Source organism: Hyperolius riggenbachi, chromosome 9 (genome assembly GCF_040937935.1).
Source record: "Hyperolius riggenbachi isolate aHypRig1 chromosome 9, aHypRig1.pri, whole genome shotgun sequence".
NCBI lineage: Eukaryota > Metazoa > Chordata > Amphibia > Anura > Hyperoliidae > Hyperolius > Hyperolius riggenbachi.
In genome coordinates this window covers 42,523,135-42,536,945 of record NC_090654.1, presented here as the reverse complement: position 1 = coordinate 42,536,945, position 13,811 = coordinate 42,523,135, and the positions used below count along the sequence as shown (strand labels likewise).

At 46.1% G+C, this 13,811-nt stretch overlaps 1 protein-coding gene across 2 annotated transcripts in view; it reads left to right on the top strand.

Moving 5' to 3' along the window:
- The window catches only part of LOC137532271 (farnesyl pyrophosphate synthase-like), a 209,548-nt gene that overhangs the window by 46,380 nt on the left and 149,357 nt on the right, over positions 1–13,811 (top strand). The window contains exons 2-3 of one of the 2 annotated variants that reach the window (XM_068252601.1): positions 11,529–11,666; positions 11,807–11,881. In XM_068252601.1, coding sequence (XP_068108702.1) covers positions 11,538–11,666; positions 11,807–11,881 — 204 coding nt within the window. In that variant the 5' untranslated portion in view covers positions 11,529–11,537. Of the gene's footprint in view, positions 1–11,528; positions 11,667–11,740; positions 11,882–13,811 lie in introns of both variants that reach the window. The other variant, XM_068252600.1, reaches the window with a different exon arrangement.

The following is a 13,811-nucleotide window of genomic DNA, read 5'->3' as shown; positions in this document are numbered from 1 at the left end:
CAGGACACATGGGACAGTAAACAGAGGTGCCACGCCTTGTTCCAGCCATGCTGCAGACACGACAACGTTTTCTTGGGGTGCGTTGATTTGGGGCACTCGGAATGGGAAAGACGTAGTGCCTTTCATGCAGCCAGCTAACTGCATTTTGGGGTCGGGCCACGGCACCTCCTGGATACAGGAGTTCCATAACGATGTCTACCTGGAATTTAAGGGACACTCCAGTTCTCCCAGCCTTACTGTAGAGAACAAAGCTGTTGTAAATACCCAATTGAATTAGATAAACAGACACTTTTTATACCAGCGTCTGGTTTTGCGGGAAACTAAATAGGGCCCTAACATCTGGTCATTGAAGTCCACCCCTCCCATGTAAGCATTATAGTCGTGGACGGCGAGGGGTTTTTCAGTGACCTCAGTTGCCCGTTGAATTTGGACTGTCGTGTCTGTGTGAATGGTGGACAGAAGGTAAACGTCCCTCTTGTCCTTCCATTTCACCGCGAGCAGGTCATCTGTACACAAGGCAGCCCTCTCCCCCCGTGCAAGTCGGGTACTAACGAGCCGTTGGGGGAAGCCCCGGTGACTAGGCCGCACGGTGCCACAGCAGCGGATCCCTTCTATCTTTAAATGCTGATAGAGGGCCACACTTGTGTAGAAGTTGTCCACATAAAGATGGTACCCCTCCTGGAACAAAGGTGACACCAAGTCCCACACAATCTTGCCACTGCTCCCCAGGTAGTCAGGGCATCCGACCGGCTCCAATTTTGAGTCTTTTCCCTCATAGACCCTAAAACCCTAAGTATAGCCTGTGGCCCTTTCACAGAGCTTATACAGTTTCACCCCATACCTGGCGCGCTTTCTTGGGATGTACTGTTTGATGCCAAGGCGCCCAGTAAAATGTATGAGGGACTCGTCTACACAGATGTGCTGTTCAGGGGTATAAGCATCTACAAATTTTGATGACATGTGGTCTATGAGGGGCCGAATTTTGTGGAGCCGGTCATAAGCAGGGTGGTCACTTCGATGACAGGTTGTGTTGTCATTGAAGTGCAGGAAGCGCAGGATAATCTCAAATCGTGTCCTGGACATGACAGCAGAGAACATGGGCAGGTGATATATTGGGCGCGTAGACCAATAAGACCGCAATACATTCAATTTAACTAGACCCATGTTAAGGAGAAGGCCCAAAAAAGTTTTAAGTTGGGAAACTTGGAGTGGTTTCCACCGGTAAGCCTGGACATAGTACTTATCCGGGTTGTCGGTGATGTATTGTGTGGCATAACGGTTGGTCTCAGCCACAATTAAGTCGTAGAGATCCTCGGTGAAGAACAGATAAAAAAAAAGTCTAGGGCCGTTCCTAGATTATCTGTCTCCACCTGGACTCCAGACTGGGCGGTGAAAGGGGGCAGTACGGGTGCGACGAAACCAGGGGATTGCCAATTGGGATTTGCCAGCACCTCTGGAAGACTATAGGTAGTACGGGCCCGTTTTCTTGGTGGCTGCGACTCGGGTCTTAATGCACGTGCCACCGAACTAGTTTTAACTTCCATTCTGGTGCTCACCACTTCACCAGGGTCTACGGAAGTACTGGTGCTAGGTCCAGGAGATGCTGCGCTGCTGGTGTATGCCTCACCATGAAACCTCAGACCAGTGCTAGCACCACTCTGCTGCCCTTGAGGCAGATCCTGCGCCACCTGCAGTCCAGTGACATGGGGTGTGGTACGCCTGGCTCTAGTCGGGACCTCAACCTCGTTATCGCTATCGGTCAACGAGCCACTGCTGTCCACAGGTTCGTACTCTGACTCAGAAGATTCGTCGGATGAGACATCCCAATTGTCCTCATCCAACTGGGCCATGTACCTGTACACCTCTGAGCGTGTAGGTGGGTGATCAGATGCCCGCAAGGGGCAGGTTAGGGACTAATCTGATGGATGGAAGTGACAGGTGATGACAGGGGGTGATCGATGGGTGATTGACAGGTGATTACAGGGGAGAATAGCTGTATACAGTACACAGGGGGGGGGGGGCTGGGGAGGATCTGAGGGTGTGTGGGGTATCAGGCGCCCCAGGGGGCAGTTTAGGACCTGATCTAAAAGATAGCGTTGACAGATAGTGACAAGGGGTGATTGATAGGTGATTAGGGGGGTGATTGGGTGCAAACAGTGCTGTCAGGGGGTGGGCAGGGGGGGGTCTGATGGGTGCTGTGGGCGATCAGTGTGCAGGGGGGGCAGGATCAGTGTGCTGGTGTGCAGACTCACAGTGCTGCCTTCCTCTCTGGTGGTCGATCGAGCGCTGTGACCACCAGGGAGGAGGCAGCGTGTATAATACGCTTTGTTTACCTAACAAAGCATATTATACACTTTCAATTGGCCATTTCAAAAAGTTGCAACCCGCCGGCGCTGCTGATTGGCCGGCAGGTTGACGTCACATGTGGGCGGAGCCTAATGCTGGCGACGCGCGCGCGATCGCCCGCAATCCCCTCCCCCAGGACCCAACGCCAATCTGCGTTACGTGGTCCTGGGGCTGCCACTTTGCCACCGCCAATCTACAGTGGGTGGTTGGCAAGTGGTTAACGCAACCTGGCTTTGCTCCACACGTGTATGCGCCGCTACCGCCGCTGTTTCTATCGGGTTCCCGTGCTAAGTGATTGGGGAAGAGGACCGAGCGGTTCTCTACCCAATCGCACTGCCTGGAGTGAATGGACACGACAGCGAACAGCGGCCGCGTCCATTCAAAAAACAGGAAACTGTCACAGTTAACAAACACGACAGCGAACAGCGGCCGCGTCCATTCATAAAACAGGAAACTGTCACAGTTAACAAAATGTAAACAAAACAAACAACAAAAAAAAGTGATCATTTCCTATAACGGGAGTGTTCACTAGCGCCATCTTATGGCCAAAAAGTATATTGCACATACAGGCACATACATAATATGTACATACACAATATTAATAAAATTAATAAATTACCACAATAATTAATAATTTCCACCCCCCCCCCCCCAAAAAAAAACACTTGTAAAAAAAAAAAAAAAAACAGCTTAAAATAGGGACTAAGCTTTTTTAATCTATATTTTATGAGGGAAAATTAATTTTACTTTATTACATAGATGCTTGTAATTATGGCCAGAACAAAAAAAAAAAAAGAAAAACAGAAAAATAACACTTATATTTCAAAATAATATATTGTCGCCATACATTGTGATAGGGACATAATTTAAACGGTTTAATAATCGAGACAACTGGGTAAATGAAATGTGTTGGTTTTATCCACAGGAGAATGTTTAATTTTAAAACTATAATGGCTGAAAACTGAGAAATAATGATTTTTTTTCCCATTTTTTTATATTTTTCCCATTAAACGCATTTAGAATAAAAAAATTCTTAGCAAAATGTACTACCCACAGAAAGCCTAATTAGTGGCGAAAAAAATGAGGTATAGATCATTTTCTTGCGATAAGTAGTAATAAAGTTATTAGGAAATAAAAGGGAGGAGCACTGACAAGTGAAAATTGCTCTGGTCCGTTAGGGTAAAAACCCTTGGGGTGAACTGGTTAATTGCATTGCCTTTTGCAAGTAATCATATATGCGGGATAATTCCCCCCCCCCCCCCCCCCCTTATAGTATTCATAGTGATCATTCAATAAAATATTGTAGATTCCGTGGTTACTTTTCTATCTGATATCATCCAGGACACTCATGATTTTATCTGTGCATATGCCAAAAAATTGCCTTCTTGTATCCCAAATTTTACTCTTACCTCATATGTAGGTAGAAAAAACCAAAGTCCTGTAAAAGTAATACCTTTTAATGGCTAACTGATAAAGTTAAATAATGCAAGCTTTCTGGGATCTAGTCCCCTTCTTCAGGCATATTTCCAGATGTAAGCTGAAGTAAAACACTGATGCAGGTAAATAGTAAACACAAAGATGGCAGTTGTGCTGGTTACTGTTTAGCAGTTAGATGTCAGGTGATCAGCAGGCTGGAGCCAGTGAGCTCATGCAAGCAAACATGAAATCTAGCAGGTTTCTGAAGATCATGAAGATTATCTTACCTCATAACATTTTAGCCTCTTATCTTCCTTTATATTAAAAAGATCACTTATATTTTAATTCCTTTTACTTCCCATTGTAATTTTTTTTTGATTCATACTACATTGATATTCTGGGTTATGCCAAATTGGAAGAAATCTAGACACCATATATGGAAATGTGTATTTTTTCCTAAACATTTTCCAACACATAATAGTGTCTCGAAACATATAGCTCCTCTTTATTCTTTTCTCCAATCTGGATATTCTGGCATGTAATAGACAAATCAAATCCCATGGTCTGGCAGCTTCTTGCTCTATATCCAAATTTGATAAGTGACTCATCCCTTTTCCCCAATCCAGTACATGTCTCCTCAAGGATGCCACATTATAGTCCCTTATATTAGGTACATTCATAACTCCCAATGTCTTTGACATTTGTAATTTGTGCAGAGCAATTTGCGTTTTTTTATTTTTCCATATAAACTTGCTTTTTCTATCAACATACTTTTTCTATCAATTTAATGTCTTTGTGTTTTATGAGGAGTGGGACAGTCTGAAGGGAGTAGAGAAGTCTGCCCATCGAAAACATTCTAATAAGTGCTTGTAAGGAATAGCGGAGATGCCGCCGCATGGGCAAGCGGCATGGCGGCTATCTCCGCGTCCCAGCCGGCGGCTTCTGCCGCGCAGCAACATGATGCTGGTTTGCCTGGTCCTTCTAGTGCACACAGATGGAGAGCTACGCGCGCGCGCCAGGCGACAGGACCTTTATGCTAGTAGAAGGGGAGTCAGCTGATCAGGCCGATCAGCCGACTCCAGCTATGCTCCGGATTGGCTGAGTGACTGGGGCGACGCTGTGGAGCACGTTTGGTATATATAGGACTTGCCTGTCAGTTGCAAGATGTCTGCTGTTGCGAACATTTACGTGTGAGCGCTCAGACCTGAGTCAGATTCCACAGTGTGTTAGAACCAGCCGGAGCTGGGAATTCACACTGAGTCAGATTCCGTTGATAGCTTTAAAGTACTATTGCTTGCTACTGTTTATGTGTTAGACTAGTTCCCAGGTGTTGAGACCAAGGACCTCACACCTAAGACTAGGAGATTGCTACATTGCTACTGTTTATGTGTTAGACTAGTTCCCAGGTGTTGAGACCAAGGACCTCACACCTAAGTCTAAGAGATTGCTACATTGCTACTGTTTATCTGTTAGACTAGATCCCAGGTGTTGAGACCAAGGACCTCACACCTAAGACTAGGACTGAGATACGTTACTGTTACCTGTTATGACCTTTGTATTTCCTGACTACTCTCCTGTTCTCTGATTTGGTACTTCCGCCCATCTGATTACCTGTTGCCAACATTGCCTGTACCTGGATACCGAATCAGTCTTCCGCCTCTGTACTTCATCTGTCCGTGTGTTGCCGACCTGGCCTGTCTGACTTTTCTGGCTGTCACCAAGCCCTTGGGTGATCAGCCTTACTGTACATCTGTGACACTTGCACTTCAGGTGGTTACTAGCTGCAAGTTTAGGCCTATGGTCACCGGCTCCTCTGGAGACCATCTTGCAGCACAGTCAGTGGGTCTCTACCTCTCTAAGGTCCACTGGCTGCAGTACAGTCTGTCTCCCTGCCTCTCAGGAAATCCTTGGCTGCAGTACAGTCTGATTCCCTGCTCCTCAGGGAATCCCTAGCTGCAGACCAATCCTCATCACATTACTCCAGTCAGTGATCCCTGCTCCTCAGGTATCCACTGGCTGCAGTACAGTCTGATTTCCTGCTCCTCAGGAAATCCTCAGCTGCAGGTCTATCTGAATCACTCATTCCATTACATATCATTACCTGGCAGCACAGTCAGTGGGACTCTGCCCCTCAGAGGTCCACTGGCAGCAGTGCAGTCTGATTCCCTGCTCCTCAGGGAATCCTTGGCTGCAGTAGTGTCTGTATCTCCCGCTTCTCGGGAGATAACCTCTCCAATTACTGTTGCACCAAACACTATACCACATTGGGTGTCCTGTGTCTAGCTAGACTAGTATTATTGGTGATTCTGCAGATCACCACATAATCAAGTATAGCATCTGTATTATTGGTGATACAGCAGATCACCAATAATCAGAAAAATCTGTGTTGCTGACACCAATCGTTACAGTGCTATTCTATCCACCAACTCCACTGGCAGTGTCATCCACCTTCCCACTTGGTTTATGACCTCTTTGACTATTGAAGAAAAATGTAAATTATATAATTGTGACATGTCAATGGGGATTTTAATACCTAGAAATACACCTAATTTTTACACCTAATCTTGTCCAGACTTTTATTGGTGCCAATTTTTTTATGGGGCATTAACTCGCTTTTTTCTTTGTTTATCCTAAAGCCAAAGTCCCAAACTCCTATCATTTTCAAAGCTTCTGGGATGTGCTTAATGGGCTCTCTTATAAACAATAGAATATCATCAGCAAAGATTGCTTGCTATAGCTCAATATTTCCTATATATATATATATATATTCCTCGTACTTTCTCCCTTAGCATGGTTACCATTGGTTCTAGAGCTAAGTTAGAAAGCAGTGGGGATAGCGGGCAGCCCTGGTGGGAGCCCTTCTGTAGCTCGATTTATTCTGAAATATAGCCTGTTGTTAGTATTTGTGCCCTGGGTTTCTCATACATTGCTTCTATCGCCCCCAAAAAGGATTCTGCATGGGGGTGGGGGGCAAAGGGAGGGATCGCACCCCAGGTAGAGCTTTCTTAGTTAGTGTAGGAGGGATGGGTATAGGTGCAGATACTATCATCTACATCCTGGTTCCTACAGAGGCCATTAGATATATTGTAGTGGAGGCAGAAGTGGTTACATCTCCATTAGGTTTTATGATGGTCGATTTTAAAAATGCTAAGGAAAAATAGTTTTTCATTTGTCATTTTTCTGAGTTTAAAGGAGTAATCAGGGGATATAACAAAAATAAGTGCTACTTACCCGGGGCTTCCTCCAGCCCCAAGCTCCCAGCATGTTCCTTGCTGCAGCTCCGTGGTGAACCATTCGCCTTTGAAGCTTCCCGGTCCCTGGCGATGATCTCAGGCCGACCTGGAGGTCGGCCTGTACTGCGCTTGCGCGAGCGGCACTGTCAATCTCCAGGTCGGCCTGACGTCATCTCCGGGGACCGGGAAGCTTCACAGGCAAACGGCTCACCGTGGAGCTGCAGTGAGGGGCATGCTGGGAGCTTGGGGCTGGAGGAAGCCCCGGGTAAGTAGCACTTATTTTCGTTATTTCCCCTGATGACTCCTTTAAAAAACATTTTTCCTTTGCATTTTTAAAATTAATTTTCTCAAAAACTTCTGTCTTTTTGAAAACATTTTTTTTTACTTATTCCCACTATTCTCCTTTGCTATGAACTGCTTAAAGAGACACTTAAGCCAGAAAAAAAAATGGGTTTTACTCACCTGGGGCTTCTACCAGCCCCCTGCAGCAGTCCTGTGCCCTCGCAGCCACTCACTAATCCTCTGGTCCCCCGCTGCCAGCTAGTTCCGCGTTGCCGCATTACGAACGCATAGATATGCGGCAACGCATATCTATGCGTTCGCAGTGGCGTCCCTACCATAGGGCCCAGGGGGGCGTGGCGCACCGGGTGTCAGACACCCAGGGGGGTGTCGCCACGACCCCCCACAGCAGCACAGCAGGAGGGGGAAGCAGGGCTAGAAGGAGAGGCTGTGGAGGCAGCGGTGGGGAGGGGGGACATATCCCCCCCTCCCTCACCTGCGACCTCTCCTTCTGCCTCTCTCTCCCCCTCCAGAAATTAGCGGCGACAAGTGCGGGGCGGCCGGAGGCGTATGGACAATTACTCACCTGATTTCCGCGTTCCAAGCGTGGAGCGCAGCGTCATGACGTTACAGGTCTCCGTCTTCAATGCCGCCACTGTGCTTCCTGATTAGCGGAAGCACAGTGGGCGGCATTGGAGGCGGAGACCTGTAACGTCTTGACGCTGCCAGCGCTTGGAACGCGGAAATCAGGTGAGTAATTCTCTGTACGCCTCCGGCCGCCCCGCACTTGTCGCCGCTATGCTGGAGAGGGGAGAGAGAGGCATAAGGAGGGGTCCCAGTTGAGGGACCCCTCCACAGCCCCTCCATCTAGCCCTGCTTCCCACTCCTGGGGCACCTACATTGGGGCAAAATATACTAGCTTACTGGGGGCAACTGTACTAGCTTACTGGGGGCAACTATACTAGCTTACTGGGGGCAACTATACTAGCTTACTGGGGGCAACTATACTAGCTTACTGGGGGCAACTATACTAGCTTACTGGGGGCAACTATACTAGCCATACTGGGGGCAACTATACTAGCCATACTGGGGGCAACTATACTAGCTTACTGGGGGCAACTATACTAGCTATACTGGGGACAACTATACTTACTGGGGGCAACTTTATTAGCTATACTGGGGCAACTAAACTATACTAGCTATACTGGGGGCAACTAAACTATACTAGCTATACTGGGGGCAACTATACTGGCTGGGGCAACTATACTAGCTATACTGGCTGGGGCTACTAAACTAGCTATACTGGGGGCAGCTATCCTGGCTGGGGGCAACTATACTAGCTATACTGGCTGGGGGCAACTATACTAACTGTACTGGCTGGGGGCACTGGCTGGGGGCAACTATACTAGCTATACTGTCTGGGGGCAACTATACTAGCTATACTGGCTGGGGGCGACCATACTAGCTATACTGGGGCAACTATACTAGCTATACTGTGGGCAACTGTACTAGCTATACTGGGGGCAACTATACTAGCTATACTGGGGCAACTATATTACCTACACTAAGGGCAACTATACTAGCTATATTGGGGGCAACTATACTAGCTATACTGGGGCAATGGCAGCGACATTCTCCAAGCACCCCTAAAGCACCCCCCAGCGTGAACTGACTTTCGGCGTCTAATAGACGCTGTGTCAGTTCACTGACAGCAGCAGCCCACAGCTGCGGCAGAGCAGGGCTACAGTAAAATGGCATCTGAAGCCCTGCTCTGGAGACTTTGAGTCTGCAGTGCAGGGCTTCGGGCGCCATTTTCCCATAGCCCTGCTCTAAGCGCGGGAGTTTCAGTTGCTGGCTGGCTGCAGAGGATTGTGGGAGCTGCGCCGGACGGAGGCCGGGACAGGAGGTCTGCTGCTGCTTCAGGTGAGTAAATGTTTTTTTTAATTTATATTAGCAGGTGTATTGACTGTTCTGGCCAGGTCTGCTACATGATTGAAGTGTTTTCTGGCCAGGTCGGCCACATGATTGCATGTATTTTCTGGTCAAATCTTCCACATGATTGCATGTATTTTCTGGTCAGGTCTGCCACATGAGTGCACGTATTTTCTGGTCAAATCTTTCACATGTTTGCATTTATTTTCTGGTCAAATATTCCACATAATTGCATGTATTTTCTGGTCAAATCTTTCACATGCTTGCATGTATTTTCTGGCCAGGTCTGCTACATGATTGAAGTGTTTTCTGGCCACGTCTGCCACCTGGTTGCATGTATTTTCTGGTCAAATCTTCCACATGATTGCATGTATTTTCTGGTCCAATCTGCCGACATGATTGTATGTATTTTCTGGCCAGGTCTGCTACATGATTGAAGTGTTTTCTGGCCAGGCTTGCTACGTGATTGTATGCATTTTCTGGTCAGGTCTGCTACATGATTGAAGTGGTTTCTGGCCAGGTCTGCCACGATTGCATGTATTTTCTGGTCAAATCTTCCACATGATTGCATGTATTTTCTGGGCAAATCTGCCGCCATGATTGCATGTATTTTCTAGGCAAATCTACCGCCATGATTGCATTTATTTTCTGGGCAAATCTACTCACTTTACGTGTATTGTTTTGAGAAAACCTGCACAATTATGTGAATTTTCTGGGAAAAGGCTCACCAAAACTTGGGCCCACTGTCTTTGCGTTGCACTTTTAAAGGGAACACGAGGTGAGAATAATATTGAGGCTGCCATATTTATCTCCTTTTAAGCAATGCCAGTTGCCTGGCTGCCATGCTGGTCCTCTGCCTCTAATTCTTTCAACCATAGATCCTGAACAAGCATGCAGCAGGTCGGGGGTTTCTGACAATATTGTCAGAACTGACGAGATTAGTTGCATGCTTGTTTCTGGTGTAATTCAGTTCACTACTGCAGCCAAATAGATCAGCAGGGCTCCCTATTGTTTAAAAGGAAATAAATATGGCAGCCTCCATATCACTCTCATCCCGGGTTCACTTTAAATTAGTTAGCTCCGCCCTCATCTGGTCATGGCCATGCCCATTTTTCACCGCAGTGCGCTTCGCGCGCCGTAGGTTATAGCCACACCCATTTTTTTTGGGGGGGATGTCTTTTAATACCCAGCACCGGGTGTCAAATGCCCTAGGGACGCCACTGTGCATTCGTAATGCGGCATCGCGTATTTTTGTACGCGTTGCGGCCCGCAATAGCACTAATTACAGTTGGGAATGCGGAAAAAGCTACGCGTGGCCAGTCCTGACGGGCCTGTTGGCAAAAACAAAACTAGCTGGCAGCGGGGGACCAGAGGATTAGTGAGTGGCTGCGAGGGCACAGGACTGCTGCAGGGGGTTGGTAGAAGCCCCAGGTGAGTAAAACTCATTTTTTTTTCTGGCTTAAGGTTCACTTTAAGTCGGAAAATATTATGCGAAAGTGAACCGCAATTATGAAATTTTGGTTCTTGATTTATGATTTTTTTTTTCCCCCTGAAATTATGCATAACAATTTTGATCCTGTGATTTTATTGCACTTCACTTTTGTCATGCGGAATTTTCTAATAAAGAACAGACATTTTTTCATCAAGCCAAGTCTGGTCTGCGGATCCTTCCTTTACAATTTGTGCTATTGGACTGGCTCTCTAGATCCTGCACCGACTGGTATGTGATAATATGGGGGTAGAGCATTTATGAACTTGTTCTTGCTGAATTTTGCATTGTAGTTGCGAATTACGATATTAAATTACGATTATGCCAAACCTTTGCTCATCACTATTTTTAAGTTGCCTTTGTGTTTTATATCATTATTTGACACCACTTTCTCTTTGTATCGATTACTACTGCGTGTGTTTTTTTTTTTTCTATTTTCAGAAAAATGTATTTTTTTACTGGAATGTGACCACCTGGAGGGGATTCTTCCACCAACCTAAGTGGGGATAGGTTTTCCCCACACGCCTGTATTGATGGTTGCTCCTGTAACAACCCAGGGTTGTGAGCATCCTTCTGTTTGCCTATATTGCACATTTCTGGACGTTCTTGACATGCTGCACTTTAAGGGCCCCCGAGTGTATTCTCTGTGTAATCTTTAGGTACCTATCTCACCAACCTGACTTTCATGTGATCCACATATTATTTTTTAGATATGAAGAAAGTAGTGGAAGCCAGAGACTTGACAGTGATCCTCAATCTTGCATTCTTTTATATTCCTTGATTTGCTGTAGTTTCTTCATTCAGATTAATTAATATATTTATTTTAATGACAGGGTGACAGAATGAGCTGCGTACAGATCTCCATCGAGGATCCAAGGTTCCGCAGATTCTTTGAGACTATAGTTGAGGATCTGACAGCAGAGAACTGGGGTCACCCTGAGATCGGGGATGCCATGTCACGGCTAAAAGAGGTAATGGTACCTCATGTAGTGTTCTATGTTACCCCATTATTATGCTCTGATCAGTTTGCTCTTTTTCTCTGCAGGTTCTGGAGTATAGCGCTGCCCCTTGTCAGTTTCATGGAGGCATGACTGTTTTGGCATCATTTCAGGAGCTGGCAGGACCAGAGTTACAGAAGGAGGACATTATCCAAAGGGTGCTGGCGGTGAGCTGGTGTGTGGAGCTGGTGAGTCTCATGCTGCATGTTTATTTATGATTTCAGTGACTGCTTGTAACTGACCCCCTCCATGCCCTCTCCTCCACTCTCCATTTCCTCCCTCTCCGTTCCTCCCTCTCTGCCACAGATTTAGCAACCTACTTCACCAACATTGTCTCCATTCGTCAGGAAATATTCAATCTTCACCTCCCACCCCCTCCCAATCTTCACCTCCCACTACCTCATCCATGCCCTCATAATTTCCCGTCTTGATTACTACAATGCCCTTCTGTCTGGCCTCCCTATGACCTGAACAGCCTCACTGCAGTCCATCATGAATGCAGCAGCCAGAATTATCCACTGCTCCCATCGCTCCACCAGGGCGGCTCCCCTCCGTGAATCCCTCACTGACTTCCTATCCAGTCCAGAATCAGATTCAAGATACTGTGTCTGACCATCAAATCTGTCCACAAAACCTGTCCAACCTATGTCATAGATCGCACGGGCCGGTCCTTGATCGGGTCAATCGCTCAGAGTCAGAAACTCGGTCTTCTGGCACACGGGTTAGATTGAAGATAAGCAATATTGATGGCTGACTTATAACACAAAAGTTAATCCGCTACCCCTGTATACACATACAGTGTGCTAGGGTTAGTATATATACTAAAAGGGGGGAAGAAAAGAAACCCTGTATACAGCACCACTCAGAGAGCCATTATATGGTATCACAAAATATCAAATGTCTTTATTCTCTCAAAATTGACAATATATTGCACTTCACATAATATTCAGACATTTAAAAACACTTAAAAGTTGGGGCACAAACCCAACAAGCACTCTCTGCCATGATCCCCCTATGCATAGTACAGTGTACAAAATGTATATATATATATATATAATATAATATCATACCAAATAGTAAATAGCCTCCTGTATCCTAAATCTTGATATTGTATAAATACTTAGCCCGGTATGATCAAGGTGGAGGCAGGCACAGCGGGGCAGAGAGAGGCAGAAGGTCCCCGCAAACGGACCGACTAGTTTCGCGGGTATAACTCCGCTTTTTCAAGCTGCGGGGGAAGACACGGTCTTCCCCCGCAGCTTGAAAAAGCGGAGTTATACCCGCGAAACTAGTCGGTCCGTTTGCGGGGACCTTCTGCCTCTCTCTGCCCCGCTGTGCCTGCCTCCACCTTGATCATACCGGGCTAAGTATTTATACAATATCAAGATTTAGGATACAGGAGGCTATTTACTATTTGGTATGATATTATATTATATATATATATATACATTTTGTACACTGTACTATGCATAGGGGGATCATGGCAGAGAGTGCTTGTTGGGTTTGTGCCCCAACTTTTAAGTGTTTTTAAATGTCTGAATATTATGTGAAGTGCAATATATTGTCAATTTTGAGAGAATAAAGACATTTGATATTTTGTGATACCATATAATGGCTCTCTGAGTGGTGCTGTATACAGGGTTTCTTTTCTTCCCCCATATTGATGGCTGACTTGGTGGAGTTTGCAGGAGTATCTTAAAAGAGGCCTGAAGAGGATTAATACCGGTATTTGAATAATTATAGGTGCACCTATATGAGCCCTTGGGATATCCCTGCAATTTGTGTCACTATGTCAATGAGAGTTTTAATTGATTTTAAAGTGTATGTCCTAGCTGTGATTTTGATATATGGATAATTAAAGGTTTATACTAATTGATACCTAGGCTACCTATAATTTATTAATTATGTAATATTTTGTAATCCAAGCAGATGTTACAGTTCCAAGATGGTTGCTAACCACATGGTCCTCTGGTTAGCAGCAGCAGGCTCTCGTCAAGATGGGATTTGGAGGACTAAAGTCCGCCTGCTGGCAATGTGCTTTTGATGAAGCTGGTTTGGGGGTGTGGCAATGCCTGCCCCCTCTGAATTACCCACTGTTGACTGTCCACCTCCTCCTAG